General features: G+C 46.8%; 1 protein-coding gene across 1 annotated transcript; it reads right to left on the reverse strand.

The window, feature by feature from the left end:
• Positions 1-1,566: 1,566 nt before the first annotated feature.
• Positions 1,567-11,655, reverse strand: Klhl38 (kelch like family member 38). The gene is made up of 4 exons (XM_048457436.3): positions 11,425-11,655; positions 9,475-10,825; positions 4,008-4,113; positions 1,567-2,981 (listed from the first exon to the last, which is right to left on the reverse strand). Exons 2-4 carry the CDS (start codon positions 10,822-10,824, stop codon positions 2,692-2,694), a joined length of 1,746 nt encoding a protein of 581 aa, XP_048313393.3. The 5' UTR covers position 10,825; positions 11,425-11,655; the 3' UTR covers positions 1,567-2,691.
• Between the last annotated feature and the right edge of the window lie 6,689 nt (positions 11,656-18,344).

Below are 18,344 nucleotides of genomic sequence, written 5' to 3' on the forward strand. Positions count from 1 at the left end.
TTTCCATGATTTATTTGCATCAGTATAAAATGCACAGGCTCCAGTTATTGGTACATCACCTACAATTCGGGTAAGAATTCAAGAAGTTCTCTTTATAAGGTTAAGTCTATCGCTTTTGGGATAATTGCTATTAATTTCTCCCAGAAAATTAATACAAGCTCTTTGCATGGTTCATTGTCTTCCCATAACTTTTTTTATTTCATTGGTAGTAAAAAGAGCTATAATCTCTATTGGGTCTATATAATTAATTCAGAGACTTCTTCCACATAGGTTTTTATTTTTTTCCTTAGTTTATGTGGTGAAAAGATCCATTCTAAGATAATATCATCCCTCTGCATTAAAATTTCTGGAAGGCAATACGACTAGAATACAATTAAGATTTGGATTTACTCTATCCTTATGTGCCTTTTGTATGCTTGATTCCCATTAATGAATAAAGAAACTGCTTTGGACCTATAGCAGGGCAGAACTTAGCTAGGCAGGGAAAACTAAACTGAATGCTGGGAGAAAAGAGACAGAGTCAAGAGAGAAGCCATGTAGCCCCGCCAGAGCCGGACGCTGGAACTTTACCTGGTAAGCCACAGCCATGTGGCAATACACAGATTAATAAAAATGGGTTAAATTAATATGTAAGAGTTAGCCAATAAGGAGCTAGAGCTAATAGGCCAAGCAGTGATTTAAATAATATGATTTCTGTGTGATTATTTTGGGTCTAAGTGACCGGGAATAAACGAACAGCCTCCTGCAACACTCACCTGCATGAACTGAAAGGGCCTGAGAAAATTCTAAACAGAAATGACCTATTTTAACACACACACACTTCATGTGTATGTGTATGTGTATGTGTATTTTATCTGCATATATGAGCACCATGTGCATGTCTGGTGCCTCAGAGGTCTGAAGAGGATAATATACAATTGCATATATTTTATGGATTCACCCATCCAAGGAGAGAGACAATACAAGAAATGGCCTAAGAACTGAGACTTCAGCCATATCCCCATTTAACAGTCATGAAAATGAGGAGACAAAACTGAGACATAGTCAGGAGAAGCAAGAGCAGGAGGCGTCGTGGAAGCGGGAAGAGGAAAGTAGTTCAAGGTGGAGGGCAGGAAATGAAAGTGGACTGTTTGGGCAGTATTCGCATCACTGGGTACCTTTCCAAGTTCATGTTCAAGAAGAGATGGGACTTAGAGCCTGATTAAAAATCTTCAAATGAAATGGATTGGTTGGTAGAATGTTTGTCTAGCACGTACATTGGGTTTGGTCCCCAGGGAAGCATAAGCCAGGAATGGTGGCACACACCTGTAATCTCAGAACTCAGAAGGTGGAGGCAGGAGGATTAGAAGTTCAAGGCTGCCTAGTGTATTTGAGGTCAACCTGGGCTCAGGAAATCCTGTCTCAAAAAGGGGGAAGGAGTTAGAGAAAGGTGCAACAGGCCGAGGGGAGGAACCAATGGTGTAAGTAGAGCCCCTGGGCCACAATATTACCTCATGAGGAGCCTGAGGTGAAAGCACTGGAAAGGAGAAGCTTTTGCAACACTGGGAAGGAAGAGACACTCCAGCATGCAACGCAGAATGGCAAAATTTATTCCAGATGCTTCTGTGAGTGAGAAACAACTTTGCTTACATCCTGAGATTGCCTGGCATTGGCCAGGACAGGACGGGGAAGAAAGTAGCCATGGTGGTCTTCAGTGCACACAGCAGAACAGTACTCTAGTTCTCCACCAGGCTGAGTGAGGGAGTCACCTTAGGATGCTTTTCAGAGAACCCCCGTGCATCCATCTTGAATGGGATGCAGTGATGTTTCCAAATGTCTTCCCTGTGATTATATCACCTGGGCCTCACTGAGAGCCTCTTATGGGTACTTCAGCTTTTCCATGGGCTTGACATTGAGTGAACAGGAGGGGCACTTGGAAGTAAAGGGGCCACAGGGAGGGTCAGCCCTGCTATCCAGAGGGCAATGGTTGCTGTTTCTGCTGAGGAATCTGTTGGCTGTCCCCAGAAAAGTCGTTCTCGTAACACTTACTGAAATGAAACCCCACATTAATTCTGCAGTTTTAAAAGATCATCTGGCAAAAGCAAGCTTTTTTCTGCTCTTACATTTTCGTTGCAGTATAATTTTACAGACCCTAGGTAGCTAATGAACTGAGCCTACTTTCAATGTACTGTATCCACAGAAGGTAGGGACACACAGTCATAGCCATAACAGTTTTGCATGCTGACAACTGACCTGAGTGATTCTAAGGGTCCTCTTGGGCTAGCCCTCCCATTCTGGATGTTAAGGATAGCCTGGGCAAGTGTGTGTGTGTTCATCCATCCATGTCCATAATTCTTTTTTTTTTCATATCCATAATTTTTTGTTCCTCTGGGAAACATCCTCTGTCTTTTCCACGCAGTTTGGGCTGTCAATCAAGTAGTTAACTCCACTTCCATCTGGAGGGATGTGATATAGACCTTCCCAGTAATAATAGTGCAATTTCTGGCATTGGTTCAAGAGGTAGGGGTTGCATTAGAAAAGCATCCACAGGCTTTTTTTTTTTTTTTTTTTTTTTTTTTTTTTTTTTTTTTTTTTTTAAATCTACTCTGTTGAGAGTGGTAGCTTTGACTTCCTTCAACTCTAGGCCTTTGAAGCTGGGTTGCAATTTCTTGCATCACACAGCATTTTAACAGAGATAGATTCCCGTGGCCTTCATGTGAGGCTGGCCGTGTGGGGTATGCACTGGAGAGTCAGGCAGGCGTGGTCAAAGAGTCTGTGAGGTAGCTGTCCCTGGGACGTCCAGGTGTCCGTCTCGGGGTCATAGCAGTCAAAGGAGGCTGAGTCCTCAATGTTGCAGTCTGTGGTCAGCCTCCGCCCACCTGTCACATACAGCTTGTTCCCCATCACTGTGGCCCCATGGTGCATCCTGCGGTCCTTCATGTCTGCACACTTGACAAATTTGTTGGACCGAGGGTCATACGCGAGAATCCTCCTCGTGTAACCTGAAAATGGAATAACACGAACAGCGGTGGGTGGCTCACCCGGGGCGGGGGGCCAGTGGTTGCAGCATGCTTCCTGATTCCTGCCTTCACAAGGGTGGGATTCTGGATCAAGGCCTGGGTGTTCAGGCACCCTGCTGAAGCCTGGCATGTGGAAGAACTGAGGCTGGCATCTGGATCTCTCTGGCTATGGTCCAAATTTAGGCAGCCATCTACGTTGTCTGTAGAGTAGGGGCAGATTCTGCCTTCCGGGGGCTTCTGCAGCCCGGTTGGCATTTTCATCTCTCCTACGTGGCCCAAGAGACATTGCCCTTCAGGAAAAGAGACCTTCTTTGGGAACATAGAAATGGAGTCCCATGGCAGGCAGTTATTTTAAGGGTTTCTATTTTACTGACAGGCAAACAAAGACATAGAAAGATGAATAACTTGCAAAGAGTTTATAATCACTTAATGATAGTCATTTAAACCCAGGTCTCTTTGACCCCTAAACCAGACCTCTTTATATATCTATATCTATATCTATCTATCTATCTATATAATGCATTGACAGATAAATGATGCATTGGTAGCCATTGTTATTATTATTATTATTATTATATTTTTTGAGACAAGATCTCACACTAGTTTGGTCTGGCACTCACTCTGTAATACAGACTGACTTCTGAGTTAGTTAGTGACAATCCTCCTGTCTCAGCCTCCCAAATGCTCAAATTATAGGTGTGAGCCACTACACCTAGCTAATCTTAACTCCAGGAAACCTCTCTTCTTCACTGTGCCTGGAACAATCCTGCTGGCTTTAGCCACACAATGCATTTTATCCTGGCAACAGCTCTGCAGAGTGGGTACAGTTCCATCTCTTGTTTATAGAGCGAGACTGGAAGAAGCGTCCAGGCGAATAGCTTTGCCAGTTTTGCACACTCTCCTCAGAGGATAGATGTGCTTTCCGGAAGACCTGCCTTGTCTGTCAGCAGCCATTTTCCCCTCAGAGCTGCCGGGTTTGTTCTCCACAGTCAGTCTCTGTTCACTCACCTCCCACAATGACAATCCTCTCTCCCAGTACCACTGCGGGGGCACACACATTCTTGATCATCCTGGTCTCCATCTTAAACCACGTGTTTCTGGAAATGTGGTAAACCTGAGGGGGAAACAGAATCATGGGACCAAATTTTAAAGCTAAGGTCTTTAAAGGGGTCAAAAAGTAATTGTTTATTACATTTTTACAAGATTGAGAGAGAGAGAGAGACAAACAGACAGACTGAGAATTGTGTATTTGATGTTTGATGTAGTGGGATGTGTGTGTGTGTGTGTGTGTGTGTGTGTGTGCAAGCGTGGAGGTCAGAGGACAACTTTTGGGTTTCTGTTTTCTTCTTCCACTATGTGAGTTCCAGTACTTGAACTCAGGTCCACAGCCTTGGTGACAAGCACCTTTAACTGCTGAGCCATCTCAGTGGCCCATGTAGTCATTTACAGGGTGAATCAGAAATGGATTTGTTTCTCTCTATTTTTTTTCCAGGTTTTAAAGTGCAGGTGTTACCATCAATAAATAACTCTTGCTGAAAGAAGAATGTAGTGGAAGTTAGTCATGTGACCCCCATGAGCCAATGACTGTATTGGAAGTTAGTCATGTGACCCCCATGAGCCAATGACTGTATTTTCCTTAACCAGACCAAGAGTTCTGCCTTGGGGTAAGCATTTCACCTACCTTTTTGGGATATTTGATTATTTTACTGAGAAACGGAGCAACTTGGATACTTAGGAAGCCAATTATTTTTCCAATATTTTTTATTTCTAGATCATGTTTATATTTCTAAATGTCCCTGTGTAGCGAAGAGGGTCAGAGAACCAAGAATAAGTTTGAGGCTATGTAAGGAAAGCTTTGGAACAGTTTGTGCCTGAGAGGAATTAGGGTTTTGAGAAAGAAGAGAAGCAAGAGAAGAAGACAAATCAAAGAGAAGGCAGACTTATTAGCCATCCTCTGAGATGTGGATCAAATCACGATTCCTTTTTCTGTTGATTTCCCCAGTTTAAAATTCAAATACCAAATGTAAGCTCATTAGCCATAGGAAAGGTTTAGCACATGAGAGAAAGGATGAACTCCATGTAAGAAAAGGAGATGAAAACCTTTTTGTTTGCAGAAGAAAACGATAAAGTAGTTGTCACTGAAATTTTTCCATATAAAATATAATTTCTAGCTTCATCAAAGACCTATCTTACTATTTGATAACAGTTTGGGGCTGAGGATGACTGGCATGTATGAAGGCCTGTGTCAATCCCCAGAACCACATAAACTGGGTGTGGTTGGTGCCACCTGTGATCCTAGCAGCCAAGAGGTAGAGGCAGAAGATCAGAAGGTCATCCTTGGCTACATAGGGAGATCAGCCTGGGACCCATGAGACTGTATTTCTAAAATATCAAATAGGGGCTGGAGAGGTGGCTCAGTGGTTAAGAGAACTGGCTGCTCTTCCTGAGGTTCTGGATTCAGTTCCCAGCAGCTCACATGGTGGCTCACAGATGTCCTTAACTCTAGTTCTAGAGAATCACATGCCCTCTTCTGACCTCCAGGGCCACAGCATGCATGTGATGCCCTGATATATATATATATATATATATATATATATGCAGAACATCCATAGACATAAAAATAATTGTATTTTTAAAATAAATAAGTAGCAGGAAGAAGTTGGCATTCACAAACCATTTTTCAGGCAGCCACTATTTCTTCCTCATTTTTCAAACTACACAACTGATGCTCACAGAAACTGAGTGACTTTGCCTAGCTAGGCTGAGTGGCAGTGGTAGCTTCTGGTTCAGTCCGGAGGCCATGCTTTTGATCACCAGGGTCATGGACCTGTTGAGGGAGTATGGCATTTCCTGATAGTTAGAATATTATTATTATTATTGTGTGTATGCTTGTGTATATGTGTGTACTCTCATACCATGGCGTGTGTGGAGGTCAGAGATCAAGTTTGTGAAGTCTGTTCTCTCCTTCTACTTTTACTGGGTTCTGGGAATCAAACTCAGTTCAGACTTTGATGGCAAGTCCCAAATCAGTTGAGCTGTCTTTCGGTTCCCTGAAGGATGTTTTTGAGACAAAGACCCCCTAGGACCCACATCATCCCTTTTTCCTGTTGAAGCCCAGAGGAGGCTGGGTATAGTCGCAATGGCTGGGAAGCCCTATTGCTTCATCTGAAACTACACTGCTGACACACTCCTTGGGACGTGGGATCCTGGGAAGAAAAGCAAAAGCTGGCTGCATTCTCCTCGAGTGACGGCTGCCTCCTGACCGTCTGTCCTCTCAGCTTGGTGTCGGGTCTCAGAGTCAGATTTATAATTTCCTCTCAGTCCTCACAGTACCTCAGAGAGACTGTGGCCAGGTAACAAAGGATGTTTGACCCAGGTAGGAAGTGATACTCCCTCATGCTGTGGGATTTGCTGTCTGTCATCCAGAAGCAGAGGTGGAACAAAAGCCATGTAGAAAGGAACCATACACGCGTCCACCTTGTCCGGTGACACCATTGAAAGACAGTGCTGGGAAGAACATCGGCTCTGCCTCTGCCCGAAAACCCAACCTGCTTTATCAAGTGACTCTCAGCATTCATTTAAACTGTATTTAAGTGCGTAGACTGCCCACTTCAAAGCTAAGGCTAGTCTGGTAAGGAAAGTATGCATACGAACGCTTCCACCCACTCCTGGCTTTCCTTGGCCGTACTACAAAAGGATCACTCCCAAGTCTGTATTTGTTTGGCTTTGTGGGGATCTTGGTTTGGTTACCCTCTGTATTTCTTGTCCTGTTAACTGGAAGTTTATTTGAGCTTGGCATTTTATTCTTAGGGAACCGATGACAGTTTTGCGGCGTGAAGTCACCAGCCTATTTGTTGATTCTATTTGGAAAAACAGTCAAGAGAGGAGGGAGGAGGTCTAGCTTTCCACAAAAGTCCTCTGGTGGATCTGTTTTGAGGGGCAGAGTAGAGCCTGTCCCAGCTCGGTCACGGGGAGTATGGGCTGCAGAAAGCTGTGGAAGTAACCTCCAGTGCCGCCCAGTGTCTAGCCCCTTTGCCTGGGCTTCTGGGAGAATCTCCCAGCTCTCCTTCCTGGAACTTTTCTAGTTCCTTCTCTACAAGCATCTAGAGTAGTGGCTCTCAACCTTCCTAACGCTGCAACCCTTTAATGCAGTTTCTCAGGTTGTGATGACCCCCGATCATAAGATTATTTCATGGCTTCTACTACGTAACTGTAATTTTTGCTGCTGTTACGAATCTTAGTGTAAATATCTGATGTGCTGGATACCTGATATGTGACCCCTGGGGAAAGGGTCGTTCGACTCCTAGAGGGATCCTGACCCACAGGTTGAGAACCACAGATCTAGCGGGAGCTAAAACTAAAAAACTGATTGCTGCCCCACCATCCACGAACACTTGGATGCTCTCTCTGCCCCCACCCTCACAGGTTACCATCCAGTTTCTCAACAAGATTTATAAAGTTCAGCTGTAGCAGCTTCATCTCTACAAGCCATTCTGGAACGTTCCAGAATTTTGATGGGGGGGGGGGCTTGGAGGCAGCATCTGGGTGGAGGAGGTTGCTGGGGTAGTGTAGGAAGGGCATGATGAAGATTATATGGGGGCTAACACATGTTCCCTCCCCAGCTACCGTCTGGCATGTGGCCTTCTCCTTGCTCTGCCTGGCAACTGTATGCCATGCTCAGTTCCTCAGGCGGTGAGCTGCGCCTCCTCTTTTCTTCTGGGACCCTATACAAGGGACCCTTACCCAGGATCCGTTTCTCCCTCTGAAGATAAGTCTGACATCTTCAGCCTTCAGCTCTTGGCCCCCACTCAGGCCCTCCGCTGCTTGATTATTTTAGCATCATAGCATCCGCTCTGAGGTCTCCCTCCTCTCTCACCCTTCTTTCTTACCTGTCAGCTCTCCTTCTCTGTGCTCAACCCAGCCTAAGCCAAACACAGAGTTTTCTTCAAAGTCTCTGGACACTCATGTTCTTTGCCACTCTTTGGTCCCATTTAAGACACCTCCTAAGTTCTCAGTGCCTGTATCTTCAGGCTCCAAATTGCAACTGTCTTATAAATCCTTGAGGGTTAAATGTAATTTTCTGTTTCCTCCCAGGTCTTCAGAGCTTACAGTGGCCAGTGCTCGGTATAGAGCATATGGAGGAGCGGAGTCCACTCCTGGGAGTCTTCTATAGTAAAGAGAAGCTGACCATTTGTGGAGCAGTTGTTAGAAGCCTGCATGAGGCTGGGCAGCACTTACTGCTCTGGTTGGCCTTTATCAAACACACTTCTCAGAGACTGTGTTAGTGAAATGAATTTCTCCTGCCATTTAAGGCCCAGGTTCTCAGACATAGCCATACTTTACAGTCTCCTAGAGACTTTCGTAAAGCACAAGTGCCAGGGTCCTATGCAAAGAGACTTTGATTCAGCAGATATATCCGAGATCAGGTTCTAGGGAATTTGTTGGTGCGCAGAAGACTTGTAATGGGGTGAATGGTACCACTAATGCCCTCTAGGACTTCACTGTCCTATTTTTTTAAATATGTTTCAGCCCGAACTTCTAGGTTACTTTTCCTTCAAGTGAAGACAAACTCTTTGTGGATGGGGGGTGTATTTGACATAACTTTGTATTAGTCTCACAATAAAAATCAATAAGTCAAAAAGCACTGAAAAGCTTCTTCTCTTTATTCCTTGTAAAAGGCAAATGTGTGCATGTGTGTGTGCATGCTATGTGTGTATGCTTGTGTGAACATGTGTATATACACATATACACACTTAAGCATACATGTATTTGTTCTCATATGCATATACTATTATATACGGCATATGTGCACATGTGTACATTCCATTATGTCCACATGTATGCATATGTACATTGGTGCATACATGCATAGAAATGCACATGCCATGATAAATAAGAGTATATGGATATACACACAAATACATACAAGTATGTTTATGTATATACATACACAAGAATGCATATATGCACATATATATTAATGACAGCTTGCATATGTATGTGCTATTATATATGTGCACACAAATGCATATACACACAAGTATACACATACACATTAAAGTGTATGGATGTGTGCACATGCGTTTGTCATTATATGTATATATGTCTGCACATGTCATTATATATGTGCACATGCATATATGAACATATCATATAATTATATATGCATATATGTGTCTGAATGCATATTTATACTGTTTGTTCTACATGTTCATGCATCAATGTTCACATGACTGAGCACATGCACATGCATGTGTGCATGTATATATACCTAATTATGTGCGTGTGCCTATATCAGTGTATCTGTATATAATTATGTGTGCATGCTTATGCTGTTATATATGTGCATGTGAATGCATATTCATATGACTGAAGACACTCATATATATGTGTGTGTGTATGTATATGTCATTATATTAGGTGTGTTTATATATGTGTGTGTGCATTAACATGGTGAGAAGGACCAGCTGATTACCTGGATAAGGCGCACAGGATTCTGCATGATGTCTTCACCCCCGAAAAGATAGAGCCTTTGGTCCTTCACTGCCACGGCAGGGTTGAGCACGGCCACTGGCATGTTAGCCATGCTCTCCCAGACATCACGGATGCTGTCGTACCTCTCCATGGAGCACAGGAGCTCCTGACCTTCTCCGGTGCCCCCAATGGAGAAGATGAAGTTCCTGTGGGTGGCGCTCCTGTGAGAGTAGCGGGCTGCCAGCATGGGCTGCCCCAGCCTCCACTGGTTGAGCTTCAGAGAGAAGATGTAGACGCTGCTACTGATGAGACTCTTCCCCTCGCTGACAACCATGCCCCCAAGCACATAGACACTGCGGTGCAAGGTGATGGCGGAGGCCTTGTACAATCGCGTTGGGAGTTTGGCTAGGCTCTGCCACTGACCAGTCCGTGCACTGTAGAGCAAGACGTCCCTGGTGGTCTGCTGGCTGTCCTTCCGCCCTCCCAGGAGGAGGAGGAAGTCTTGGTAGGAGCTCCTTGGGGGGATGTGCCCCAGAAGGTCGCAGTCCTGGGCGCTGGGGCTGTACACAGAGAGTATCTGCTTGCTGGCTCTCTCCAGGATGGCCTGGCAGGCGGGAGAGGACTGGAGAAGGGCATCGCTGGCAACGAAGTGGTGGAAGAAGGCTGGGTGGATGTACTGCAGGCGGACCTGCTGCAACAGCTCCTGCATGTGCTGCCACCGGGCCTTGAGGTCGTGCTTGACCCAAGCCATGAGGGCCTCAAACACCGCTTCTTCCTCTCCGCAGAGCCCGTCATCTCCCAGGTAGCCTCTCAACTCCATGGCACAGAGCTCCTTCAGGTCTGCTGATGCTGCTACCTCCGGGAAGCAAGTCAGGGCCACCTCCCTGGCTTTCTTCCTCAGGCTCTCACAGTTTAGGATTTCTGCGAGTCTGACCAGGCCCAGGCAGTTGCCGGGGGTCAGCTGGCTCTGCAGGTATGACGAGCAGGCCTCGAACATCCTGGGGTACTGCAGCATGGCAGCTGCCTCCATCAGCGGGAGGACGTTGGCAGCGGAGATGTGCACCTCTCCCGTGTACGCATACGTGATGACGTGCTCGAGAGTTGTGGCGTCGATGCCTTGTAGCTGCACTTTGGCCTCTCGGCTCTCCCGGAAGTGACTGCAGAACATTGCCTTGAAGTAGGGGCTGCTGGAGGCCAGCACGTTGCGGTGGCAAGGGACCTCCCAGGCTCCCGAGCAGATGCTCACATCCGTCAGGATCTTGCTTTGCCTTAAGCCGTTGAGCTGCCTCAGCAAGTCAGAGGAGAAGTTGTGGTCTTTGAAGACAACCCCATCTGGTAACTCCTCATCCATCCTACAAAGAAGGAGGGGAGTCCTAAGTGGAAGCAAGGCCAAGGCTTTCTGGCAGTGGCTACTGTGGGGGCTCCAAGCCTCATTCACCGCTATCCGTTTACCAAGTGGGACCACAAACAGAACACACTGAAGATGAAAGAGGAAACCACCCTCCCCGCAGACCACAAAGTGGTCTACTTCAAGCTGTGCTTATCCTCAGAGATAAAAGACACATAGCATCTCTCGCTAATCTTAGGCGTCTTCCAAGCCAAGCTGATGGTCGGGGACTCACATATTAGCCCGACAGGAGGGAACAGTGCGTGCATTTGACAAGACGTGTGCTTTTGTCCCGATTCTCGGCAGGCTTGTCCGTAAACACAGCTATGAATCTCTTCCTGGGGGTTAGTTATTCCCCAAGGCTGACATTCTGGGGGTGTGGTTTTCTGGTCTCCAGACAAAGGGGAGGGGTCACACGGGGCTGTTGCAAAATCTAGGGAGAAAACTGCATGGGCTTTGGGTTTTTAAAGATGGCATTGGCAGAACAAAGACCAAACACTGCTGTGGCTCACTGGTGACACAGGCAGTCTGCCCGCCGAGGGGTGAAGTGTTCGGGACACTTACCTTGCTTGACTGCAGTGGCATCCACAGATGCTGGGTCTGTCTCGTCCCCTCAGAAGATTTCTACCCTAGGCTCTGGAGAAAGCCATAAACGCCAGGCCTTGCCTTCTGTTGGCAGACTCTCCGTCCTAGGAGAGTTCCTGGTTTGTTTATGCTGCAGCTCTTTCACAGCTTCTGGGCTCTGTGCAAGGGCTGCCGGGCAGGCAGGCAGTGTATACATTCCAAGCCTAAGAATAGCTGCATATGTCCTTTCCAATGTTATGACATGTGACTTTCCAGTTGCCTTTTGCAGCCACCCGAGGGCCTGCAGGGCCGCGCATGCCCACACGCCTTGTTTCCCTGGCGAGTGTTTACATCGGCATAAATAGAAAGGGAGGAACGAATCCTCCGACGGAGGCTTTGCTGTCCATTTGGATGCATCCCGAGTCCCTTGTCCTAAGAGTGCCTCGGAACTCTAGATGTCTGTAAACAGGTTGCTGTGACCTGTGCAGAATCATTGAAGACAGCCAGCTCTGGGTCACAGTAGAGGTGGCAGATAGTCATAGGAGAGGCAGAGAAAGGACAGAACCTTGGGTGCTGTTCAGTAGGTGTCCATCCACCACCTCCTGCCTGGCAGGACTGTTGTGAGGGCTGTGGCTTCCCTTTCAGGTCCCAAGGCAAAGGAATCCATAGCAAATGCTGTTCTCTCTCTCTCTCTCTCTCTCTCTCTCTCTCTCTCTCTCTCTCTCTCTAATTGTCAATCATTCTGGGGTTTCTAGACTTGTGAAAGTCCTAACCCTAATTAGGCCTCCTGTCCCTATAGTTCTCTCTCTCTCTCTCTCTCCCCACCCCCCTTTTCCCTCTCTCCCCTACCCTCTGTGTCTGTCTCCCTGTGTGGATATGTACTCTGACTTGTACTAACTGTGTTTGTCCCTGTCACCTGCCCCTTCTGGACATCTCCTAGCTGCTCTTCAGTTGGGCTCCCTTAGACCTCAGGCTTCCTGTTCTGCCCCCTCTCACCAGAGAGAAGTGAGTTAGGAGCAGGAGGCAAGGCACTTTGGTCCAGGGAGAAAGAGCACGGTGAATAATAGGATGAGGAGAAAGAAGAGAAGGGAGTGAAGAAGAGAGAAGGGAGGGATGGAGAAAGAAGGGGGGAAGAGAAAGCAAGAAGGAGGGAGAAGATGAGAGAGAAGACAGAGAGGAGGAAGAGGAGGAAGAGATATGGAGGAAGGGTAAAGAGGAGGAAGGGGAAAGACGAGGAAGGGAGGGAAGGGGAAGGAGGAAGAGAAGACAAGTTGGAGGGAGACAGAGATGGAAGGAAGAAGAGGAGGAGGGGGAGAAAGAACGAGAAGAGGAGGATGAAGAAAAGGCAATGTGGAGGGAAGAAGAGGAGGAGGAAGAGGAGGACAAGAAGGAAGAAGGGAAGTACTGGAGATGTGGTGGAGGCGACAGGGCAGGAGGCAGCCAGGCCCCCAGTGGTGCGCAGCAGAAGACCTGGAAGACTTGGAGCGGGAGGTGTGTCCCCTCCCTTCACTGCTGTCCACTATTGCTCTAGCCACGAGTGGCAACGAGTTCTAACTTCCTCTCCCCATACTGCTTAGACTTTCACAGCAGCTTCGTGTGCTGATTTTAGCCTTGGTTTGTGGTTCTCCCATCGCTACTACCTCTACCATGTTGCCACAGAGTATCCCCTGGGCAGACAAGTCAGAGCCTGCCCGACTCCGAACCACACCTCTGCTGTCTCTCCCTGTCAGCAGTACTTCTTAGCAGGGTCAGGTTGGTCTCTTCCCAGAACCGTGTCTCCCACTTCCGTATTTTTATATTTGCCCCCGTAAACAACTTATGGATCCATGCATATATCTGACAGTATTTCTGTTTGGTGCCTGGTTTTTAAGGCACTCACGGCAGGGTAGAAGAAGCATTCACGTTCAGTTATACATCATACCCTCAAAGAATTCAGGTGTCAACGTCACAATGTACATCCAATGCATGACATAGGGTCCAGGGGTCTAGAGGCAGGCGTATCAGTAGCAGAGAGCCTGTGCCAAAGGGGTCAGGGACCCAGGAGATGGAGTAGAGATGAGAGCCAAGGGCAAGGCTTGGGGATGCTGGCTACTCCCCTGCTTCTGAGCCATGCTGATGATGTAGGTGAGCGACTGCCTCTTAAAAGAGGCCTGGTGACCCTCTGTCCTGTACTTGGGACTTTTACATGCCTTCTTCTCTTGATCCCCTCTTCTGTTTTCACTGCCCCCATTTGTCCTTCGAAATGTAGTCTGTGCCAGCTTTTCTGAAAGTCTGCCCTGCTCCTCCTCGCCGATCTGTGCTGTCCTCACGCCCTCTGCACCTTGGAGCAGGATGTGCCCCAGACTTCACAGCAGTCTGCTGGCCCACTTGTGTCTCCCCCATCAGTGTGGAGCCTCTGAATGTGGGTAGCTTGCCTGCTCGCCCTCTCCCCTCCTCCCCACTCCCCAGAGTCCAGTGCAGGATGTTCTAGTGGGTGGGTTCTGTTCAGTTCCTAAACTGAACAGAATTGAACAGAATCAGAATGGGTAATGGGGAAAAGGGGAGCCCCATGGGGGTCCCACCTGCTTTGTAAGAGTATGAGGGTTATTGTTTGCGCTTGGTGTGCAGACAGCAGTGTGACCCCCCCCCCCCAATGTCCCTTACTTTAATCAAATCCAACAATGTCACTAATGTGATAAGCTGAAAAGTCACATAATCGCTTTGTATAACAGAGAGAAAGCCGAGAGTGGGCTAAGGACCGAGCTTTGATCTTTGGGAGCTGGAACAATAGAGACACAGCTTCCTCAGGGCTTTGAATGCCTATATCACCATTCTTCTGGCTGCTAAACAAGCCGAGGGTGTTCTGAGGACAAAGAGCAGAATGAATTTACTTAGCCCTGGTCCCTGGAAGCCTCCTTGGATTTCTCCTCTAATCTTCTAATTAGGTCTTCCAGAACCAGGTCTGTCAAGTGTTTGGATGAGCCTGGGTATATATGGATAGTATCTGACCAGTTACAATAAATCTTTTAGTTTCTAGTACTTAGGAAAAAGCAGGCTCCATTCTGTTGACCTGGCCAAGTAGAATTTGGGAAAAGACACAGAACTGAGCTGTTTAACACATAGCAAACACACACACACACACACACACACACACACACACACACACACACGTCTCCCCTACTCATGAGTATTCTCAGCCAACTTGTTCATACATCAATTTCTCTCTGACGGTTCTTTTCTTTCTGTCTTAAATACCCTTAAGAAGATATCTTAGTTTAGGGTTTGAGCATATGGTGACCTGAAATAAATGAGGACACCCAGCTCTATGTCCTTCCTTGTGAGGAAAACCAGTGTCACCGTGAATCAAGGCCTAGATTTTGGTAACAGGGAAGCTGGGGACAATCTTGGCATTCTTCTCTCAGAATCCATGCCACCTCGGGCATATTATTTATGTTCTTCCAGCCCTGACTCCCCATGTGTTAAATGGGGCTTGGCATCCCCATCACACACCAGTAACACGTGTGTAGCTCTGGTAATGTTCCTGGCCTAATTAATATTATCCTATTGCTTTGAACACAATCTCATCAGAGTCTGGCAGATCATGGTGTCAGGTTTGCACGGTCTGATTTGGTTTCCTGTTCATTTTAGCTGTTTATTTCAGTCAGAGCAAAGAATTGAGATGTTCCTAATCCTGCAGAGACTCAACCTTTGCGGTCTTAAAGTCTAGTCAGAGCTCTGTCATGAACTGGTTGCATGTCCTTGGGCAAGTCACACACCTCTTATATTGGGCCCCATCTGGCCTTGAAGGTGTGAACCCTGACCTTTTCAGCTGTCCTGCTATGGTGTATACTCCAGGAATCCTCTGCAAGGTGAGGTATAGAAAGGCAACATGAAAGGGTGAGGCTCACACTGAGGCCTCTTCAGACTCCTGGCTCATCTCTGGCTGGAAGCCAAGTATAGAGCAGAAGGTCAGCCAGCGCCTTTTATGACTTTGCCCTTCTAAGTGAATCCAGGGAGGTGCCATTTCCTGGTAGAACTCTGTTCTGGCTCTGGAGGCCTTTCTTTCTCATCCATGTGTGGGGCTGGATTCCCACGGGAAGGGTAGGCCAGTGTGTCACCAGTAGGCTTGACTACTGGGATCAAGAACCCACCAAGCAAGTATGGACATGCACACACATGAGCACAGGGACATGCACACATGTGATATATGTACATATGTGCACGTTCACACACATACCCTTAGGGTGTGTACCCTGTCTGCCTTTAGAGAACCCTGGTGGCAGTAGCTTCGAGGAGCAATGTCGCAAGGACATACTGCCTGTGAAGATTCCACAGCAGCTACTGTCATTGGAAGGTCATTCCCAAGTTTTATTAGGACACTTCCCGGTCCCACAGAGGGAAAGTGGAGGAGAGATGTGATGAGCAGATATGACAGGTTTGGGACAACTGGATCTATAAAAGCTGGAAGATGGAGCCTGCCTTGTTGGATGATGCCAGCCATCCTGAGCCACCGGTGCCACTCTGTGGGCCAATCACCTGCAGCTAATACACTGAGGAACAATTGCAGCTGTATTCAAAACGTATGTGAGTATCATCAAAGGCTGTGTGTGAATACTACATGGCTATTCCAAGGGACTTGAACATTGGTGATGTTGATACCCAGAAGGTCCTAGAACAAATCCCCAGCAGGTCCTGAGGGATGACTTGTGTAGCGTCTCTCTATCTGAGTCTTCATCTCCCTTGCTCTGGGTTTTTTTTAATTCCTCCCAGATTGTGACAAGTTGGACAAGGAATCTGTAGTCCCAACAATAACTAGAGGGGAATATGTCCCTTGATCAGGGGTTTCCTTGACTACTGCCCTCTGGGATCAAAGACCTGATATGACAGTCACTAGCCCCAACTCTTCCTCCATCTACAAAGACACTAGGGAGACAGAGGTTGTCTCTGTCCTCATAGCATCGGGTAGGGATGATAGAAAAATAATTCAAGAGCCCAAAGTGTTCTGAGAGGAAGCCTCCCTTAACTCTCCTTCCCATATCGTCCTTCCTCACCACCATGAGTTCTGGCTACTCATAGGAGAACTCACGTACACATCCTTGGTGAGCTCTCATAGCAGCCTGTTTCAATCAAGTCTCTCTCTCTCTCTCTCTCTCTCTCTCTCTCCACACACACACACACACACACACACACACACTAATTTGGAGCCCCTTGAAGGTTGGGAGACCTCTAGTCCCCACCCTCCATCAAGAAGTGTGCTGGAACTGTTAGCATATATTATGTAGGAGACTATTTATTTCCTTTAAATTGTTTATAATTTTACTATGTCTCTAAAAATTTCCCCAAAACATTTTTTTTACTGACTAATTTCGTTTCTTTCAATTTCACGTGCACATGTGTGTACTATATCCCGATGTCTCGCCCCTTCACACCCCCATCCCGTAGTGTCTACCAACCCTTCATCTTCCTTACCAGTCCCTTTGCCAGGTCCGTGAGTTTTGGTTTTGTCTGATGACTCATTTAGTATGATCAAGACCACCCGTGTGAGCGCTGGGTCGGGACTATACATTGGAGACTAGTGGTTCACTGGTGGGTACACAACTCCCCCCTCCCAATCTGTCAATAGCAAATAGTTCAGCAGGGAGATGTGGCTCCCCCGAGCCCTTTCTCCATTTGTGCCTGATTGTGGATAGGACCATTTTTGTGTAGAACCCAAAATGTTTCTAATCTGTGCAATCTTTCCTTTTAAATTAAAAACCCTGCATTTATTCATTTATTTTTTGATGTATGTTTATATCTGTGTGGTGTGTTATATATGCACATGTGTATGTGTGTTGCGGTGTGCATAACGTGGAATGTTCACTTGGATGCCAGAGGAAGATGTCCAGTGTCTTCCTCTGTCACTCTACCTTGTTTTATTTTATCTTATTTTTTTGACCTAGAGTCTCTCACTGAGCCTGAAGCTTATTCTTTCAGCTAGACTGGCTGGCCAGGGACCTCCTGTGCCCTACGACCCTGCCTCCCAACACTAGGGTTGTAGGCACGTGCGATCATGCACGTATAAATTTTACACAGATACTAGGGATCCAAACCCATGTCCTTTTGCTTTCACAACAAGCACTGATCTGTCTTCCTGTTTTGCACCTTATTTTAGGGGACAAGGTCTGTTGCTGAACCTACTAGAGTTTATCAATTTCACTAGATTGGCCCAGCCAATGAGCTCCAAGGAGTCCTCTGGCATGAGTATGTCCTACTGTCTTCCACATGGTGTGGGAGCTACTGCCTGCTTGGGCGCTACAGTCTCTGAAAGGATACAGAGATTTTGTGAAGTACGAGTGTGTGTGTGTGTGTGTGTGTGTGTGTGTGTGTGTGTGTGTGCGTGCATGTGTGCGTGCATGTGTGTGTGTGTGTGTGTGTGTGTGTGTGTGTGTGTGTGTGTGTGAGAGAGAGAGAGAGAGAGAGAGAGAGAGAGAGAGAGAGAGAGAGAGAACAGTCTAATTTCCTCCAAAGGCTAAGGACTGGACAGTTTTAAGACTGCTATGGTCATTTTGTTTTTGAACTAAGGGGCACATACATAGAAGAAATGAACTCTCCTTATACTGCCTTTTAGAGCCTGAAAAATTCCTCTTTTCTTTAAGGCAAAGCCTGACGGAGTCGTCCAATAGTTTTCTCAAGCCACTGCAATGTCTTTGCAACTTCCACGACTCCCAGATCCAGTCTCCGGGGTATGGGGACAGTCTGTCTCCAGGGTGTGGGGAGTACTCACCAGGCTCGTAAATAACTTTGTGTGGACAATGGAAACTATTATGAAAATATATGTAACTTTTTACTAGAACACCAGCTCTTGAAGCTGAGTCCCAGGACCTGCCTGGGGTGGTAAAGGCTTTCCTTGTCATCTCTACTTTCTCTCACACCTGAGTAAGCAAGAGGTAGGAAGAGTGGGC

Source organism: Myodes glareolus, chromosome 19 (assembly GCF_982192425.1).
Source record: "Myodes glareolus chromosome 19, mMyoGla1.1, whole genome shotgun sequence".
Taxonomy (NCBI): domain Eukaryota; kingdom Metazoa; phylum Chordata; class Mammalia; order Rodentia; family Cricetidae; genus Myodes; species Myodes glareolus.

Bases quoted from the DNA above. Each gene is read 5' to 3' on its own strand.
- Klhl38 (XM_048457436.3), bottom strand. From the start codon at position 10,824: ATGGATGAGGAGTTACCAGATGGGGTTGTCTTCAAAGACCACAACTTC. The intron at 4,114-9,474 runs GTAATCAGCTGG...TTTCCCCCTCAG, and splicing joins ATCCTGTGCGCCTTATCCAG to GTTTACCACATTTCCAGAAA. The intron at 2,982-4,007 runs GTGAGTGAACAG...TTCCATTTTCAG, and splicing joins GAGGATTGTCATTGTGGGAG to GTTACACGAGGAGGATTCTC.